Here is a 19,978-nt window from a genome sequence, read left to right as displayed (position 1 = left end):
ACACCGTATGTGCCATTTGGCTTCTCCCACCCAACACCAGTCCCTCTGAACTGCGGAGATGGGAACTTGCACTCCAACACATCCTTTCATCCCACCATCCCCCAGGACTGAATCTACGTTAAACAACCTCACTCCCATTTACTCTTCAGTCTTCTCCTGTTTCCCTTTCCTCTTTAGCCATTCATGCATCTATTCATCCTACATAGTTGTGTTTATCTTTATACTGTATACCTCTTTACTTCTGAATACATCCTCTTTGGTTTGAAGCTGGCAGAGTACTTACAGTAGAATATCTTTGGGCTTCCCTCTGACAACCACGCCTCCATCCTTGCTACCCTCCCTGTTTTTCCTTTCCCTGTTGCTTCATAACCTGGGTTGTGAGTAACTGAATCCACTTTCCCTTCTTCCCTTGCTTTCCCCTCTCTCCTCCCTGATAAAGGAACATTTGTTCCGAAAGCTAGGAACGTAAATTTTCGGTTCTGTTTTTTTGTCTCTCTCTCGGCTGTACTGAGCTGAGGTAAGTACTGGCCAGCCCTCTATCTCTTTGTTAGTATTTGTTTCACATCTTTATATGAGATTTTCCATTAATCATTTAAACGTGTGGAATGCCATTTCTAATCTGGAATAATTATACGTTATTGCTCAATATTTCAGTTTATAATTACAATGTGTACCAGACCAAAGCACTAACAGTAACTTATTCAATTTTTTTCTGAGCATGCTCTCAGGGCTTTAATACGTCATCTTGCAATGTTTCAGCTGTAAGATTCACAGCAAAAACATCACAAGGGGAATTGTTAATGTCCTGACTGTATAACTGAAAAATCAAGTACTTTATCTGCAATGAATACTTAAGACTCATAAACAGTAATTAGCAGTACATTCATGGATAACACAAGGGACTTGTTTAAATTTCTGATCATGGTGATTCCATTGTTGCAGTTCAATGATTGAAAACATCCTTTGAAACCTGGAACCATCAATTTTTCTTTCTATATTTTGGTTTTAACATAGAGTGACTGTGTCCACACACAAATTTTAATTTTGAAGTGAATGTAAAATATACGTTGGAAGACTACGTGTTGACCTCAACTGATTCAACATCTTCTGAAGCATTTTCCAGAGTAATTAAAAAATACTGGTGTGACTTGGATGGGTTCTACTACTATCACTTTTGGTGCTGTAAAAAATGTGAACTTACCACTACTACGTCTTCTTCTTCTTCCTGTGTGTGGTGTGTGTGGTGTGTGTGTGTGTGTGTGTGTGTGTGTGTGTGTGCGTGCACTGGATATGTTGTCAGTCAAACATCTGTAGGGTCACTCAACAAATAGCTCATTGGTTATCTGACAGACTGTGTCAATGGAATGTTAGCAAATAATCGTGTCATTCCTCCCAGCCAGGGACTGATGTAACAGCCAGTTTTTGAGAGACGCATTCCACCTTGTGACATACGTAAGATCTTTAACTTGTTAGCTTAGCTCAAATTTACAGTTTTCTGGTGACTTCTGAAAGATGCCAGGGCTATTTTTCATTGTATAAAAATTCTTTTCACAGAGCCTTTGCAGCTTTGTATAAAGTTCACACTAGAGTTTTATATTTTGGCAAAAATAAGTCACAGGAACTTCGAGTCAAAGCATTTTGTATTAAAAGTTAATTTGAAGGTGTGTAGTATTAATACAACTAGTATTTTTATGACTTTGAGTTCCTGTGATATGACATGGCAGCTGCAGGGTTAACACATGAATTACTTCTACTTCTGTCCACCTTTCATATGTTAGCAGTAATTGAAATTTGTGGATCATTTGGCCGTTAAATAATTTATGTGTGTGTGTGTGTGGGGGGGGGGGGGGGGGGGGGAATCGAATTGGGATAAAGAAATTGCTGATTTTTGTGTGCATAAGAAGATCTTTATTACTAAATAGTCTCTTTGGAGATTTGAGGCCATTATACATCATCATTGCTAACCTGACAAAACAGTAACAAGTGAAAGTATATTGAAGTATGCAGTGTCGCAGACACACTCACACTCACTCACTCTCTCTCTCTCTCTCTCTCTCTCTCTCTCTCTCTCTCTCTCTCTCTCGGTTAATTGGTGGATTTGGTAATTGACTCGTACCATTAATAATTGGTGCACCAGATATAGTGTTTCCACGAATAAATAATATAAGTTTTTGATTACTACCGCCTTCATTAACCCTTCTTCTTACATCTTCTATAGTAGACAACGGTGCTGGTACAGGATGAACAGTTTACCCTCCTCTTGCAGGAGCTATCGCACACAGAGGTGCATCTGTAGACCTAGCTATTTTTTCACTTCACTTAGCAGGTGTATCATCTATTCTTGGTGCAGTAAAATTCATTACAACAGCAATTAATATACGATCAGAAAGTATAACTCTAGATCAAACACCTTTATTTGTGTGATCTGTAGCTACTACAGCCCTTCTCCTCCTTCTATCGCTTCCAGTATTAGCAGGAGCTATTACTATACTATTAACAGATCGAAATTTAAATAAATCATTCTTTGACCCTGCAGGAGGAGGTGACCCAATTTTATATCAACACCTATTTTGATTCTTTGGGCACCCAGAAGTTTACATTTTAATTCTACCAGGATTTGGAATTATCTCTCACATTGTATGTCAAGAAAGAGGAAAAATTGAATCATTTGGAACATTCGGTATAATTTATGCTATATTATCAATTGGACTAATAGGATTTATTGTATGAGCACATCACATATTCACAGTAGGAATAGATGTTGACACACGAGCATACTTTACATCAGCAACAATAATTATTGCTGTACCTACAGGAATTAAGGTATTCAGATGATTAGCTACACTATATGGAACTAAATTCAAATTCAATCCACCACTATTATGAGCTTTAGGATTTATTTTTCTATTCACAATTGGTGGGCTAACAGGATTAGTATTAGCAAATTCATCACTCGACATCGTATTACATGATACATATTATGTAGTAGCCCACTTCCATTAGGTATTATCCATAGGAGCAGTATTCGCAATCATAGGAGGTGTTATTCAATGATACCCGCTATTTACAGCATTAACTATAAATAATACATGATTAAAAATCCAATTTACAATTATATTTATTGGAGTAAACTTAACATTCTTCCCTCAACACTTCTTAGGGCTAGCAGGAATACCACGACGATATTCAGACTATCCAGATGCATATACATCATGAAATGTAGTGTCAAGAATTGGGTCTACAATTTCTATTGTAGGAATCACTATATTCATTGTAATTATATGAGAAAGAATGGTTACAAACCGAGCAATCATATTTAGAGCTAATATAAGAAGATCAACAGAATGACTACAAAATAACCCGCCTGCAGAACACAGTTACTCAGAACTACCATTAATTTCTAGATTCTAATATGGCAGATTAGTGCAGTAGATTTAAGCTCTACAAATAAAGGTTTGACCTTTTATTAGAAAAATTCATTAATGGCAACATGATCAAATCTATCCCTTCAAGATGGAGCTTCACCATTAATGGAGCAACTATCATTCTTCCATGATCATACTATGGTCGTATTATTATTAATTACAGTAATTGTAGGTTATGCCCTAAGTTATATATTATTTATTGCCTATACAAACCGAAACATACTTCACGGACATTTAATTGAAACAATCTGAACAGCATTACCAGCAATTACACTAATATTTATTGCACTCCCATCATTACGACTACTATATTTACTTGATGATTCAGTAGATGCAATAATCACAATTAAAACCATTGGACGACAATGATACTGAAGATATGAATATTCAGATTTTATAGACGTAGAATTTGACACTTATATAACACCAGAACAAGACCTAGAAAACGACGGAATTCGACTTCTAGATGTAGATAACCGAACAATTCTACCAATAAATACGGAAGTACGAGTATTAACAAGAGCATCAGACGTTCTACACTCATGAGCAGTACCTGCATTAGGGGTTAAAATTGACGCAACGCCAGGTCGACTAAACCAAGGAACATTTACAATAAACCGACCTGGACTGTTCTTTGGACAATGCTCAGAAATCTGTGGAGAAAACCACAGATTCATACCAATTGTAATTGAAAGAACTTCAGTAAACTTATTTATCAAGCGATTATCTAAGATAATCTAAGGAGTTAGTTAAAATGTGTATTTAGATACACACATGTAACAATATTAGAAAAAGAAAGTTGCTACTCACCATATGGTGGAGATGCTGAGCCGCCATAGGCACAACAAAAAGATTCACACAGTTATAGCTTTCGGCATTTTAGGTCTTTGTCAGCAATAGACACATCAGAATCATTTTGTAAAATTGGTGTGGCGAAATGGCAGAATATACATCTGGGCAGGTAGCCATACTTGTTAAAGAGCTGCTTCCAGGACGGGGAGGTGCACAGGCCCAGGATCAAATTCGCCTGTGGTTTAACAATGAGAGTTGGTGTGCTGGCCAGTCTGGATGTGGTTTTTAGCCAGTTTTCCACATCTGACTAGGTGATTACCAGCTTGCTACCCCGGTCCTGGCTTTGCTACACGATTTTCAAAAATTTTGAAAACATTCAATCTTTTGCAATGTTTACACTGCATACTACACTTTAGATGTAATAAGCCTACCAAACCTGCATAGATGTGGGACAAAGGCAACAAAAAAGAAACAAACATCAGAATATACTATGGTTTAAAGCAAATTTGGTTTTGTTGTAGTGATACATGTAACTGTCATGAAAGCTGAAAAGTTTTTAGTGAAAATAAATCGGAAAAAAAATAATTTTCAGAAGAATGAATGAAAAGAAATGTGATACAGTCACTAATAAAGTTGGCCTTTGCTGAACTTTGTACGTAGTGTCGAGTGTAGTTATAAGTGAAGTGATGTGATGTGATGTGATGTGAAGTGCAGTGAACAAGCTGATGCAGTAGCTAGTTCTCATAAATTTTTGTTGTACCAAAATTTTGTACATGTATCCATTGTGATAAATTATCTGTATGCAGAGGATGTAAGATAGCATGTACCTGTTTCTATTATGCAGGTAGATGAGCTTGGTGTTGCTTCTTTTTAAGTAGCCACTTTATGTAGTTTTGTCATGTTTGTGTATATTTCAGTTGAACTGGATACATTTGTCGTATTATGAGGCATTGACAATTTTCATACTATGGAGAGGACTACAGTGCACATAATTTTGCTATGTTGTGCAGTATACTGAAAGTTTAATGTATAGGAAATATTATTTTCTGTAAAAATAACACCAGTGAAAGAAAGCATCTGAAGGTATATCTAACACTATAGTGAGAAGTTACTGAAAATTATTGTTGTTGTTTCTATGATCATACGGAAAGCTAAATAATGGAAGTAGTAAAAGTAACCTCTCACCATGTAGTTGAGGCATAGAGTGATCGACAGGCACATAAACAAGATCGAAAATTTCGTTGATCTTTTTTGGATCATGTCCTTCGCGCGCGCACCCCCAAACAAACACAGGGGTGGGGGCAGACATTGTGTGAAAGCTCAGCAATGTTTTCAGTCTGTTTTATGTGCTTGTCGTGTACCCAAGGTCTCAGCTGTAGAGTGAATGGTACCTTTACTCTTTCCATTATCTGTATTCCATCAAGGAATTTCCAGATCACCCAATAAGATAGTTGTTTTTCTTTCACTTAAATATGCAAGTGTTGGGGGTAGGGGGGGGGGGGGGGGGGGCTGTGTATGAAGAAATCGTGCTAAACTTGTATTGGTCCATATCCTTGTTGAACAGACTTCTGTGGAGTTGAATAAGCTAGTAAATGTTATTTGAATTAGCATGGTCTTCTCATCCCCAGCATCATTGGTTCCCCCACTTCCTGAGCTAAAGTGGTGTTTTTTTTTTTTCTGTCTGGTGCCCTCTGCATCCACCCCTGCCCTGCCCTGCCCTGCCCTGCGCCTCACGTCCGTGTGTGTGTCTGTCTGTTCGTGTGTCGACCACTCTGCGCCTGTCTGCGCCCACGACTTTGGCCTTGGTAAGTGGCTGTGTGGAGTGCATGGGGAAGTGCATGCCTGCTGTTCCCTGCCCAGCCCATCTGTTGTTTGTGCTTGGTGCTGGCTCTGCCTTCATATAAGGTGGAGTGTTCTCGTAATGTTTTTGGGTCCTTACTTTGTCAATACAAATAAGAGCCCAGTCGTGGGTGTGCATTCCATGTCAATAATATAACTAATTCTCTTTTGAAGCTCAACAGTAGGTAGCAAATATTGTCTGAAAATGTGTAAAGTATGGTCAGCATTTTTATTTGAGAACCCACAAAATAGCAGCTCGCTAAAAGAGTAGGGGTTTTATTTTCTTTCTATATCTGCACCTTGTAATTCAAAAATATAATTTATTTTTATCCAGAAATTTTCATAATGGAATTGTTCAACTAACTTTAGTTTTTGAAGACTTATGGTTGATTGGTCAAAACAAATTTCCCTTCAGAAAGTAGGTTATATTTGAATATTTTCCTTTTTAGGAAATTAAGTCATGGATTTGCATTGTTTACTATAAATCAACTTTGGCAGAGGCCTTTGTTTACTTGGAATGGGGATCTGCAGAACCAGCACTGAGTTGTAGAATTTTGGTCCCACGTGCTATTAGATTGTCAGTAGAGTTATAGTTGGTTTCGTTAGGTGGTTTTTGCATTTTTCCCATGTAGAAATATATTTTTCCATGATTTTTGCTTTTACTTTGGCCCAAATCAGTTACTGTGTAGCTTTCAGTCTTCTTTGGCATTAATTGTATGTTGGGTGTGTTCCATTTGGAAACTGGAACTGTCATCTAGAGGCTTAATGTTTGAGTCTCAAATTTATGATTTTGTTGTTTTTTTTCTTTCTTCCATATTAACTCCTTGAAGAACAGTAATATTGATTTCTTTTAAACATCAGTGAAATGCCATTTAAACAGTAATTTTTGAAAAATCAGTGCATGATTTCTGTTTCCAGTACCATTTGTATTGCCTCCACTTCATCTCAAAGGAAATGTAATGTCCGTAATTCTATGTTGGACTAAACAAATCCTCAATGTTTCAAAACCTGCACGTTTTTTTAGACATTTTGGTGTCTACATGCATGTACTAAGTCATTTGCCACTTCTGTGTTATGAATGAAGTAACAATAATGTTATGAAATGAAGGAAATCTTAAAAAGACAATTTCAAGGAACATCAGAGACAGATTAATAAATCCAGACTCAAAAAAATGGGAAGGTTGTGTGTATAGCATTAAAGACCAACTATCTGTGTTGAGCAATCTGATGGTTTTTTTCCCATCATTGGCATGTTCATAACTTACATAAGATCCAGCTCTTCTGTCTCTGCTGTTAGTTGAAACAGTATTTTCAGCAAATATGTGTGTTACTGCAGTAATTATAGCAAATGTTTGCTGTTAATAACAAGCTGCTGTTGTCTGCTCAAGCTTTATGAAGAGATGACATTAAATGAAAGGGCAAACTCTGTATCTAGCCATTGTTAGAATTTTACCATAGTAGTTAATTTTATAACTATATAAATGTGTGCTTAACCTGATACTTTTTAAGCTGAGCTTTTTATAGTGCAGTGTTTTCTGTCATGTCTGAATCTAATAAATAGAAGTTGAGAGCCCATTTAAAAGTGTCTAAAGCCAGTATGAGAAAGTCGAACAACACTGCGGAGAAAATTTCCAGTGAAATGAAGTGTCATTCTCATGTTATGCAATATTTCCATACCATGCAATCAATCATTGCTGTTTGTTAAAGCAATTCATGAAAAATACTTAAAGTTAGTTACACTTACGTTAATTTGGAATTGTTTTTTCCTAGTGAGGTGCATATCTTTAGTAGTGTCTTTCTCCCCAAAGTTATGAAGATAAAACGAAACTTACAAGCTTGACAGACCTACAGAGAAAAATATATATTCTTTGTTATCTAACAAGAAAGTACAAAATGTATCGAGGCAGTTAACATAATGACTAATTATTCAGTAGAGTAGATGAATAAAATGTGAATTTAAACTGCAATTTCTAGTGGAATTCAGTGCCATACATGAAAGACATCAGTGGATTATGGAGAAATACATAGAATACTTAAGCCAGTAACGTTGGTATGGCTGTTCAATATGATGAAATAGAGTGCACATGTGAAATTAGCAAAAATTTCAATTTCTTGCTTGATTTGCACTTTTAAGTGCCATTTCAGTAACAGATATTACTGATAAATTGTCTACACCACATTAGCGTTCCGAACTCAAAAGTAATCTGTCCACTGCTTCCTCATGTTTACTATAAGTAATATGGAATTTTGAAATTCTTAACTTTGATTTCCTACAGGTTTAACTTACTTCATTTTGTTTATTACACAGTTTCCCTAAACAGGGTGGCTTTAATCTGGACTGACCTCTTTTGTAAATTTCTCTCCTTTTTTGTTACTGTCAGCCTCTCAGCTAGTCATGTCTATTTACTACTACTCTTTTCAGGTTTAATAATAATAATAATGTGTTGTTGTTGTTGTGGTCTCCAGTCCTGAGACTGGTTTGATGCAGCTCTCCATGCTACTCTATCCTGTGCAAGCTTTTTCATCTCCCAGTACCTACTGCAACCTACATCCTTCTGAATCTGCTTAGTGTATTCATCTCTTGGTCTCCCTCTACGATTTTTACCCTCCACGCTGCCCTCCAATACTAAATTGGTGATCCCTTGATGCCTCAGAACATGTCCTACCAACCAATCCCTTCTTCTGGTCAAGTTGTGCCACAAACTTCTCTTCTCCCCAATCCTATTCAATACTTCCTCATTAGTTATGTGATCTACCCATCTAATCTTCAGCATTCTTCTGTAGCACCACATTTCGAAAGCTTCTATTCTCTTCTTGTCCAAACTATTTATCGTCCATGTTTCACTTCCATACATGGCTACACTCCATACGAATACTTTCAGAAATGACTTCCTGACACTTAAATCTATACTGGATGTTAACAAATTTCTCTTCTTCAGAAACGCTTTCCTTGCCATTGCCAGCCTACATTTTATATCCTCTCTACTTCGACCATCATCAGTTATTTTGCTCCCCAAATAGCAAAACTCCTTTACTACTTTAAGTGCCTCATTTCCTAATCTAATTCCCTCAGCATCACCCGACTCAATTAGACTACATTCCATTATCCTTGTTTTGCTTTTGTTGATGTTCATCTTATATCCTCCTTTCAAGACACTGTCCATTCCATTCAACTGCTCTTCCAAGTCCTTTGCTGTCTCTGACAGAATTACAATGTCATCGGCGAACCTCAAAGTTTTTATTTCTTCTCCATGAATTTTAATACCTACTCCGAATTTTTCTTTTGTTTCCTTTACTGCTTGCTCAATATACAGATTGAACAACATCGGGGAGAGGCTACAACCCTGTCTTACTCCCTTCCCAACCACTGCTTCCCTTTCATGTCCCTCGACTCTTATAACTGCCATCTGGTTTCTGTACAAATTGTAAATAGCCTTTCGCTCCCTGTATTTTACCCCTGCCACCTTCAGAATTTGAAAGAGAGAATTCCAGTCAACATTGTCAAAAGCTTTCTCTAAGTCTACAAATGCTAGAAACGTAGGTTTGCCTTTCCTTAATCTTTCTTCTAAGATAAGCCGTAAGGTCAGTATTGCCTCACGTGTTCCAGTGTTTCTACGGAATCCAAACTGATCTTCCCCGAGGTTGGATTCTACTAGTTTTTCCATTCGTCTGTAAAGAATTCGTGTTAGTATTTTGCAGCTGTGACTTATTAAACTGATAGTTCGGTAATTTTCACATCTGTCAACACCTGCTTTCTTTGGGATTGGAATTATTATATTCTTCTTGAAGTCTGAGGGTATTTCGCCTGTTTCATACATCTTGCTCACCAGATGGTAGAGTTTTGTCAGGACTGGCTCTCCCACGGCCGTCAGTAGTTCCAATGGAATATTGTCTACTCCGGGGGCCTTGTTTCGACTCAGGTCTTTCAGTGCTCTGTCAAACTCTTCACGCAGTATCATATCTCCCATTTCATCTTCATCTACACCCTCTTCCATTTCCATAATATTGTCCTCAAGTACATCGCCCTTGTATAGACCCTCTATATACTCCTTCCACCTTTCTGCTTTCTCTTCTTTGCTTAGAACTGGGTTTCCATCTGAGCTCTTGATATTCATACAAGTCGTTCTCTTATCTCCAAAGGTCTCTTTAATTTTCCTGTAGGCGGTATCTATCTTACCCCTAGTGAGATAGGCCTCTACATCCTTACATTTGTCCTCTAGCCATCCCTGCTTAGCCATTTTAATAATAATAATTATTATTATTATAGTTCAAATAGGAATTCACTGTCATCCTTCCATCTGTTCCACTGGCATCCAACACCTCTCTAACCGGTCTGTTTGCAGACCAAAGCCTTTTGTTTTCCAGTTGTAAGAGGTGCTATTACCATTGCAGTTTTATTCTTCTGTCTTTTCATTTACATCAAATACCTTTCATCTAAGTACCCTATAGGATCAGCAGTACAAGAAGATTGTTCTCCAGTGACACTGTTGCCTACAGGTAAGCTGCCTCTTGCCTCCTACCTCTCACTTATGGGCGCCTCAGCTGTAGACCCAATGTTTTAATGTATATTCTTCTTAAACATGCAAATCATTATTGTCAAGTTAAAGAAAGAAGGAAGTAAAAAGAAACCTCATTACTGTCCATAAAAATGGATGCTCAGACAAGCTAGAGTGATTAAGGCTATTCAAATGCAAGACAGAGCAAACTCCATATTGTTCTAAGACTATTACATCTACTCTGTTAGCTAGCTTTTGGTGTATGACAGAGTGTATGTCATGTACCACTATATACCCCTGATGCTTTCATGTTTACTAAATGAACCTGTAACAAAATGCTCCACATTTCTTTGAAGTTTCTCTGTCTCCTCTATTAACTCTATGTGGTAAGGGTTGAAGAATGATTAACAATCCTCAGAATCCATTAAATGGTGATTCTGTAAGCTGCCTACCTCATAGTTGAATTAAACTATAATTACCAGGTTGCTTGGCCACTATGGTGGGAGATGGAACTGGATAGATAGAAGACAGGATGCTGGAATACTACTACCCGAGGTGAGGGGTGGAGTAGTGGTGAGTGGATGCCTGTCAGAGACCCGATGAGAAGTAAAAGAAACAGCACTGGGAAGCCATTACTTTATTACTCACAGTACACCCGTTGTGTCATTGCTCAGGATGTCAGTAGCTCACAATGGTGGAATCTCCCCACACATGCTGGGTCAGGCAGCAAAAGTTTACATGCATGTGGGATATCAGATGAGCTGCTGCATGTCCTTGGGTGGGAGACAGAGAGCTTCATGGTGGAAGGCTGCCAGCAGCTGAAGTAGCCCCCCACCCCACCCCACGTGGTCCGCTGATTGGAAAGTGCCCACTCCACAGCATCAGACTTGGCTGCAGCAGTAGTACCAAAGGTAGCAGCTCCAGAGCCCGATGAGGGTGACTGGCTGATGCATATAGACCATCATAGGTCTTCTCAGGACATGTGGCTGGCAGCCTGCAATACTTTTGACTAAAAATGACAAGTATTTCTACAGCTGTTACCTGTCCTCGGTTTGCTACTATATCAGTTTTGATCATGCAATCCACAAGAAGTCTATGGATCAGATGTGAAGTAAGAAGGTCACCAGCTCTGTGCATCTTCGGCTTTTGCCATGTCAATACTACTGCACCCTTGGTCTCACTGCATGGTGACTACATGAGGCAATCACCTTGGCACTTCACTATCAGTACTCACTTAACACCAGACATTTCTGGCAATACTATGCACAGCCATCTGATTTGACCAGCTTCTCTTGCTCCCTGCAGTAGCAGAGATTATTATGCTAATTTTTCTCCCAGCTGTGCAGAGTACATCATTTTGTGGCACAACAGGTCTCCCTCCTTTATAAAATCAGACCTGGATTTTTGCTTCCTCTGAAAAAAATCTTTACATACATTTGACAAATATGTAAAATGGGCATGGTTTCTCTCTTCTACTAGTTCAGCTTAAACCACAAGGTTCTTGGCTATATTTTTACAATCAAACATCATTATCTAGTGTCAGACCACTGGACTATCTTGCTTCCCCATACGATTTGTTTTCATTGAATCGCCACTCATAAATTAGTACAATCAAATTTTCCCACCGTGACAACTCCTCGGCAAAATAACAACAATCTCAGTCAACCTTCCTTATGCTGTGCACTTTCTGTCTTTTACCAAGTAGTTCTCTATTTAATTCTTACTTACTAAAGTTCATGTACTCCACTGGTACTTGACGTACTAGCAGTTCGTGGGGTGGATGGGTTTTTGCCTAGGGTAGATGTAGGTTACACAAAGTGTAATCGGAACCCCTACATTACCGGATACTGTGACACTTGGGATCATAATGTTGTGGCCTTTCTTATTGTGATACGGTTGTACATGTCGAAACATCTGTTCTGTGGTAATAAGTCCCTTTTGTGAAACTGTAAGCTCATCTAATGAGTGAAGGGGAGTTGTTTAGGATTGTCGGTTGCTGCATTGGCAACATGTCCAGTTGCTTCTTGGCCTTTATGACGATGACTGTTTCTTGATTTATTGTATTTGTTACAGTAGTGAGAGCAGGGAGCAGTGGTGAGAGCAGGGAGTGGATCGTCATACTCGTTATGTGACAGTTCATCCCATTGACAAGTACTCCACTATCCCATAATTTCAACCTTGTCATTGTCTTTGTTGTTCATGACAGTTCAGAGCACTAAATACATTACTTAACGTAACTGACCCTTAAACTTTCATAGGAAAGTTGTGACCTCTGATATTCTCCGTACATCTCTCTTAGTATTCCTTCCTTCTTAGCCTTAAATGCAGCCCTGTAAAAGTTTCTTCCAATCTTCATATATCATTTTTCACCTAATGTGTTATGGTTCAGCTTTAAGTCCACTGGTGACCAGTTGGAATGATGTCGTCTTATCTGAAAAACAAGTCTTGGTGTAAGTCATTTGTTTTGTAGTGTGTACACTACTCCCCTGAAGAGGTCAAGTGTCATTAGAATTATCACACCCATTCTGGGCATTCTCCGTGGTAACACCACATGGGAGAAAGGAATTTGTCTCTCCCTCCCCCCCCCCCCCCCTCCGCCCCCCTTTCAAGAAAAAGTCTATCTACATGATTCATTAGTACACTCACATTGGATTACAAAACGCGTTCCCGTTAAATCATAAATTAGAGGAAGAACCTGTGACATACTTTAAAACAGTGGCAAAATTACCATAACTATTGCATAAATCCTGCAACATGGCTATCTATCAACATGACTTAAGTGCGTAAGGCTCTCTTGAGCATACCCTACTTGTCAGCATCCATTTTTTTGGGATAGTATGTCCACAACTCCTTTAAATATCTTAATGTGCCACACAAGCACAATGGAAGTCCTTGTTGGGATCTGAAACTTCACATTTACAGGTTATACCATTTCTATGACATGGTATGTTACCTGATAATGAGTAAGGAATATCTTCATTTTGCCCTTTGATGTGTAGGGATTCTCCAGTGAAACCCATTGATCGCTTCTGTACTCAGGTAGATCAACATGTCATTCCTCTTCCTTGGCTGACACTTGAGTGCTTTCGTATTTGCTCTTTACCTTTTTCCAAACATCTCATAACATTTGTGCAAACTTTTTCCACTTCTCTCTCTGTTTATGTCAAGTTTAGGCTTTGTGTATTCAGAAGGTGAAGACCTTTTTGTACCATATACTACTCCATATGGACACCGCTATGACATACGAGAGGTAAACGTCCTGGTTATTGTGATGGCTGTTCACATAACAATGTAAATTTTGGCAACCGTATGATAAATGCGTTCTGTTTTTCAATTTGATTGAGGATGGAAAGGGTTAGTTCTGAGCTTCCGAATATGCAGTAGATATCACTTACTTCATTAGAATGGCCATAAAATTAGTGCCTTGATCCGTAATTATTGTTTCAAGAACACCAAACATAACATGAAAGTAGTCTATGATGGCTAGCACAAAGTGCTTACCCCCTTAGGTTGAAATCACCCCAAATGTCTATCCCCAACATTTCAAATGGCTTTGTTGCCTCTGGCAATCTTTGCAATGGTACTATTTGATGATTGAGTTTGGCACATTGTACGTTTGGTTGCTTTGTTGCCTCTGGTAATCTTTGCAATTGTGCTAATTGATGATTTAGGTTGGCACATTATGCACATGGTGTACAATTGATTACATACTACTTGATGTCCTGCCTCCTTACTTTCCACCAATATTTCTGGGCTACTTGATGATCAGCATCCTTCTAAGCTGCAGGTACCACAAGACGTGGCCCCTACTTTGTCATAGCCCTGTGTTGGTGTTTAGCAAGGCATGTCCAATGGCTTGCACAACCTCAGTCTTCCTGCTGAGCCATCGGCATTTTTATGTTTCTTGTTGAGTTTGAGTATCACCTTACATTCAAATTCACTCAACTTCGGTGCCCAACGCATTAACCTACTTGAACGACTGAATGATCCTTTAGTCCTAGTAACCACTTTAACACAGCATGAATCGGTGAACTTCGAATTTCCTCCCATGCAGATGATAATATGGAACATTATAAATGTCACTCAGTATTTCCTTCTGTTTTGAGAGATTCTGTTTGGATTTATTTAACTGTCTTGATGCATATGATACCAGGTGTTCCTTGCATCCTGACTCTGACTGAGAATGCATCCAGTCATCCGGTTGCTTGCCTCACAAGGTAGGATAAAGTCCTTTTTATAATTTGGAAATATTAACACTGGACTCGTTGTTAATACCTCTTGTAATTTCTCAAATGCAGTCTGTATATACACATACACCTTTCATCAACAAATGTATTTACTGTGTAGCAATTTCTGCAAACCCCTTAACAAATTTTCTATAATAATTACAGAATTCCAAAAATGATTGCAATTGTTTCATTGTTTGCAATGGTAAGCAATCATGTTCAGTGCAAATCAACTATGGGTCAGTTCTCAGGTCTTCTTGGGCAATTACATGACCTAGATAAGTTATCTCCATTGATAAGAAATGGTACTTCTCAATACTTTATATTAGACAGACAAATGCAAATCTTAAACACTTCTTCATTGTCATTGCACATGTTTCTGTAGGTCTTTAAAAAATACAATGATGTTATCAATATAAACTCAATAATGTCATCTACATAAACCAAACATTGTTTCATTTTCAGCCTCCTCAGCACTCCATCCAATAGTCTCTGGAATGTAACTGGTTCATTCTTAAGATCAAATTTCATTTGTTGATATTGATAACGACCCCATAGAAAAGCAAATGTGATATTTGGCCTGTCTTAGAGATCCACTTCCAACTGGTGATAACCACTCTTTAAATCCATCTTTGAAAAGTATTTACATTAACTTAGGTTGTCTAATGTCTCTTTTACATACGATGTAGGATATGCATTCGTGATTGTCCTTGATTTTAGATATTGGTAATCACAACAAAACTTATATTTCATCATTTCTTCTGAAGATTTCTTTGAGGTAATTGCAACAGCTATCAGCCAGCCGCTGATTGATTAATTCTTCCATTATAGATTGTAAGTGCTTGGGTATCCTGTATGGCTTCCTGAAGGGTCATTTGCCATCTGTATCCTTTGTTGCGTCATTGGTATTGCTGGTAATGGGTCACCAGTATTGAATCGATTCATGAATCATAATAACCAAGCTCCCACAGCTGACATATCAACCCCTTTAAACTTTTCACAGCTAGCAGAGTTGGATTCCAAAGAAGGTGACTGGTTGATCCATCTAGTCTCACAGATCAAAGGAGGACCAGCCTAGAGACTGGCAGCTGTCAGTCTACAGTACCTTTGACTAGAAATGAAGAGTATTTATGCCTTATTCTCAGTATTTGTTGTGTAGGCAGATGTTTCTGGCAAAACTACTCAGTCTTCTGACATGACCTGCTACCCTGGCTTGTTGCAATAACCAAGGGAGATATCCTAATTTTTTTTTCCAGCCATACAAAACACGTCAGTCAGGGTGCAACAATAATTCGATGTAATTCTTCCATCGAATCTGTCTGGCATCTGACTTTTATACTAATAGTTTTATGTGGTAGTTCTATTTTAACCGTTTCAGACATTACAATTGATAAAATTTTACTGTCCCTTAGTTGCAACAGAAATCTTTTTCCCTTGTGGAAACCTCATGTACATATTTGTGAATGTTCAATCTTTAAATCTTGTACAACTGCTGCCAACTGTTGAGCATCACTACGAAAATATCAAAAAGTCATTGTAGCAGTACACAACAGCTTGTGGCTGCCAGGCTACATGGAAGTGATCGGTTATTTATATTGCACTGTATAAGTGAATATTATTATTGTTATTTTGCATGCTAATTATTGAATGGTCAGCTTATTTATTACAACAGTGAATATTTCAAAATTAGTTATTCTAGTTCATTAAAAGAAGCAAAGTGTACAAAATATATTTTGAAAATGGGTGCATATCTTTGTATAAATCTTGCATCTGAAATCATTAAAAAATCATCTAAGAGCATTGCAGCATAAAGAAACATTTTCCTTTCTCCAAAACAATTGTCTGAAAGGGTTAAATAATGTAAGATGCATACTCCTAGATGCTTAACAGTGGTATGCATTTCCAGTTTCATCACAAGCTATGTAAACAAACATTAAGAGTTCTTTCCACTGATTTATACATTAAATTTGTTTATCTTAAGGGTCAACTGACATTCTCTGCATGAAGTATTGATCCTCTCTAGGTCTTCCTGCGGTTTGCCATGGTTTTCGAACATTGCAACTCCCTGTGTCTATTTCCACTTCCTCCGTATCTTTCCAATCATGTGGAACACATTGTTGCTAGAAGCAGAGTGTTTTTTTTTTTAATAATCATGTAGGTATCCCATGAGGTCCAGTCTTGTAGTTGATTTTAGTTGATTTTCTATTCCATGCTGACTGGAAGAGATCTGGAAGAAATGAGAATACAAGAACCAGAGATATACAACAGGGTGATTTTTTAAATAAAGAATTCAGGCCTTCAAAGCTTTTGAGGACAGAACGAGACCCAGAACAAAATCATCTTGGACAAAAGAACGAAGACGGTTGTTAAGTATGAGAATGAAAGAATATTGGGGAAGGAGAAAGACCAGAAGAAAAAAGTGAAGCGAATTAACGTGGTCCTAAGATGGCCAAAACGGTAGAAGAAGAAGAAGAAGACTTCATGTAACAACTTACAGAAGCAACACAACTACATATGCATCTGAATTGCTGTATATAGGCAGAGGGTCAGAACCTCAGCTGATTATTTGTGTTTTGCAGCCATGTCCCCAAGATGCAATTATTGAACTAATTCCTACTTAAGGGTACTGAACTAAATGTGATCTCAAGGTATAAAACTCCGATTCTGCTTTGATACTCTGTGTGCACTTAAAGCCATTCTGAGGCTGCACGAAACAGGAAAACCACTGCAGTCCATTTGGGGCATCTTTGTTTCTAAGCCCAAATAAAAACAAAATGAGCAAAATAGCTCTTCATTGAAATATAGCTAGTTGCATACCATGATCACCTTGAACCATTGTTAATACTATTATTTTTTGCTTATTAGACAAACCATGTACAGAATTTTCTGTCTGTTTTGAATATAATCTCCAGTTCTTTGTTCACATTTTTCTCAGCATTCTATATCTCTGAAAACTCCTTTGCAGTAGGAGTCCATTCTGGCTACTCTGACACTAGCACACACTACATAGGAGTCCTCCAGCATCTTGTGGTGTTTGCCTAACAACTGTTCTGTTTCAGTGCACTCAAGTACAAAGAATACAAGTTACCAGTACAGCTGCAGTGTTCAGATTCTTTTCTAATCTACTTCTTAATTCCTCCACTATATGGTCAGTGCTGCACATTGCCAAAGCCACGGTGTGAATATACATTTATGTGACGGGAAATACTGTAATGTTATTAGTGTTTAGCATAAAAATAAGTCATGTAACACCTAATGGCATGAAACTTTATTTTGATAATTTTGATTGTCAAACATCTGAAACATGTATAAAGGTGATTCTTTTCTAATCTCTTTCAAAAGTGGAGCTGAAATCACTCTTTTTCTTGTAAATATTTTAGCTATGGTTCATGAACCCGCAGTGCTTATTGAGGGTGTCCTGTTCCGAGCCAACTATCTTGGTTCTACACAACTTGTCTGTGAAGGGCAGCCAACAAAAACAACACGTATGAACCAGGCTGAGGAAGCAGTTTCTCGCATAAAGGTAAGCAACATTTTGTATCTCATTCTTGGATATAGTGTGTAATTTTTATGACTTACTGCTTGAAGGATGTATGTTAGATCAGTAGGTAGTGATTCTTACCTTCTCTATTTGTTGACTTCTTTAGTATAGGGGGAGATTGTCAACTGTGTCTCTCGTAGAGTCCAGCGTTCCAATTTAGAGTCACAGCTCCTCACCAGCTGCCAAGACATATTGCTTTACTGAAGTAGATGTTTGAAGCTTCTTCTTTTTACCACTGCCATTTCAATGTCAGTTCTACATGATTTGTATTTAGCATAGGGATTTTAAGATGCTAAGGATAGACATAACAAAATGTATATAAATTAAAAACCTTCTGTGAATATAATTACCCATCTTTTTTAGAAATTTTGTAATGACACCGTATTGCGTAGAAATTTCCCCCATTCCCTGTCTGTCACGTCCCCGCTACCCAGTCTGTCCCCCCAAACTTTACCCTCCCCCCCTCTTTAGCCCCCATACGATCTTCCCTTTCCACCCCTCTTTAGCCCCCCCCCCCCCCCCCCATACTATCTTCCCTTCCCACCCCTCCCACTATGTTCTCTTCTCATCCTTTATACACTGGAGGGCAGTTGAAAGCCAATGACACTGCATATGTGTTAAATTACTTTTGAAGTATTCATTAGATTACCAATAAATTCAACATTTTTGTTTGCAAGTTCCTTCTGATGGAATACTCTGTTCAAAGTTAAGATAACATTGTTATGTGGTTCCAGTTTTCAGGAGGAATTAAGCATTTTAGGACAATGGTTTGCTTTGTGTTGTGTTGTATGAGCAACAGATTTTTTCTCTCTCTTCCTGTCTTGTCTTATAAAGTTAGATGAACATTACTCAGAAGCAAGTAGTGTGTTGAAATGTTGTTGTCATTCAGAATCGTAGACCAGCTGGTGGGAAAACTTAAGTGTTTCTTGTGATGTGGGAATGTGGTCAAATATGGACTTAATTGTATTATAGAGAACACCAAACACATCTGGATAAGGAACTCACCTTGAAAAATTAAGATGATGATGAGATAATGGATGCAGTATTATGAGGACAAAGACCATGATAACTGAGGTGCATAAATGTAACTAAATTGTTACACTGAATTGTTATGGGGAAATAGATGAAAAGAAATACAGAGAACTGATTGATGTTTATCAGTCTGTTAGCTAAAACCTTTAACACCTTATTGTATATAAGTGCCACTTGTAAATGAGGCAACATAAAATTAGTGTTACAGTATTGTTTGTATAACTCAAATAATCAGCAAACTTGTGCACAGGTGAAGACCCAATAACAAACAAACTCACAGACAAAAATAATTCATTTACTTGTTGCTGCAGTTATTGACACGTTTTCGAGAAATGTTACATTATTTGATGCTCCTAACCTTTGCTTCGTTGCATAGCTAACTACAAACCACTTCCCCCTACACTATCAATCTCCTCCCCTTACAGTTTTCATTATTAGTTATCACTAGCTTATGATTAAATTGCTGCAGACTTTTACACTTAGATTTGTTTGTTTTTGTTCATTCTTATATCCGATTTTTATGTTGTAGATTGCAAAATTTCCTGAAAAGAACAATTCCATTCACAAATTCTGTAAATTTACAAAGATGTTGATGGACTGGCAGGAGAGAGAACTCCCAGTACAACC

The 19,978-nt window shown here is 37.9% G+C and overlaps 1 protein-coding gene across 6 annotated transcripts in view; it reads left to right on the top strand.

Annotated features, from left to right (window-relative positions):
- The window catches only part of LOC126483630 (uncharacterized), a 497,523-nt gene that overhangs the window by 368,178 nt on the left and 109,367 nt on the right, over positions 1-19,978 (top strand). For 5 of the 6 annotated variants that reach the window (XM_050106684.1, XM_050106683.1, XM_050106679.1 and 2 more), the window contains one exon: positions 18,159-18,301. In XM_050106684.1, the coding sequence (XP_049962641.1) occupies positions 18,159-18,301 (143 nt within the window). The remainder of the gene's footprint in view (positions 1-18,158; positions 18,302-19,978) is intronic. The other variant, XM_050106680.1, reaches the window with a different exon arrangement.

The sequence above is a fragment of the Schistocerca serialis genome, chromosome 6 (genome assembly GCF_023864345.2).
Source record: "Schistocerca serialis cubense isolate TAMUIC-IGC-003099 chromosome 6, iqSchSeri2.2, whole genome shotgun sequence".
Classification (NCBI taxonomy): domain Eukaryota; kingdom Metazoa; phylum Arthropoda; class Insecta; order Orthoptera; family Acrididae; genus Schistocerca; species Schistocerca serialis.
This window is presented reverse-complemented; position numbering and strand designations above follow the sequence as displayed.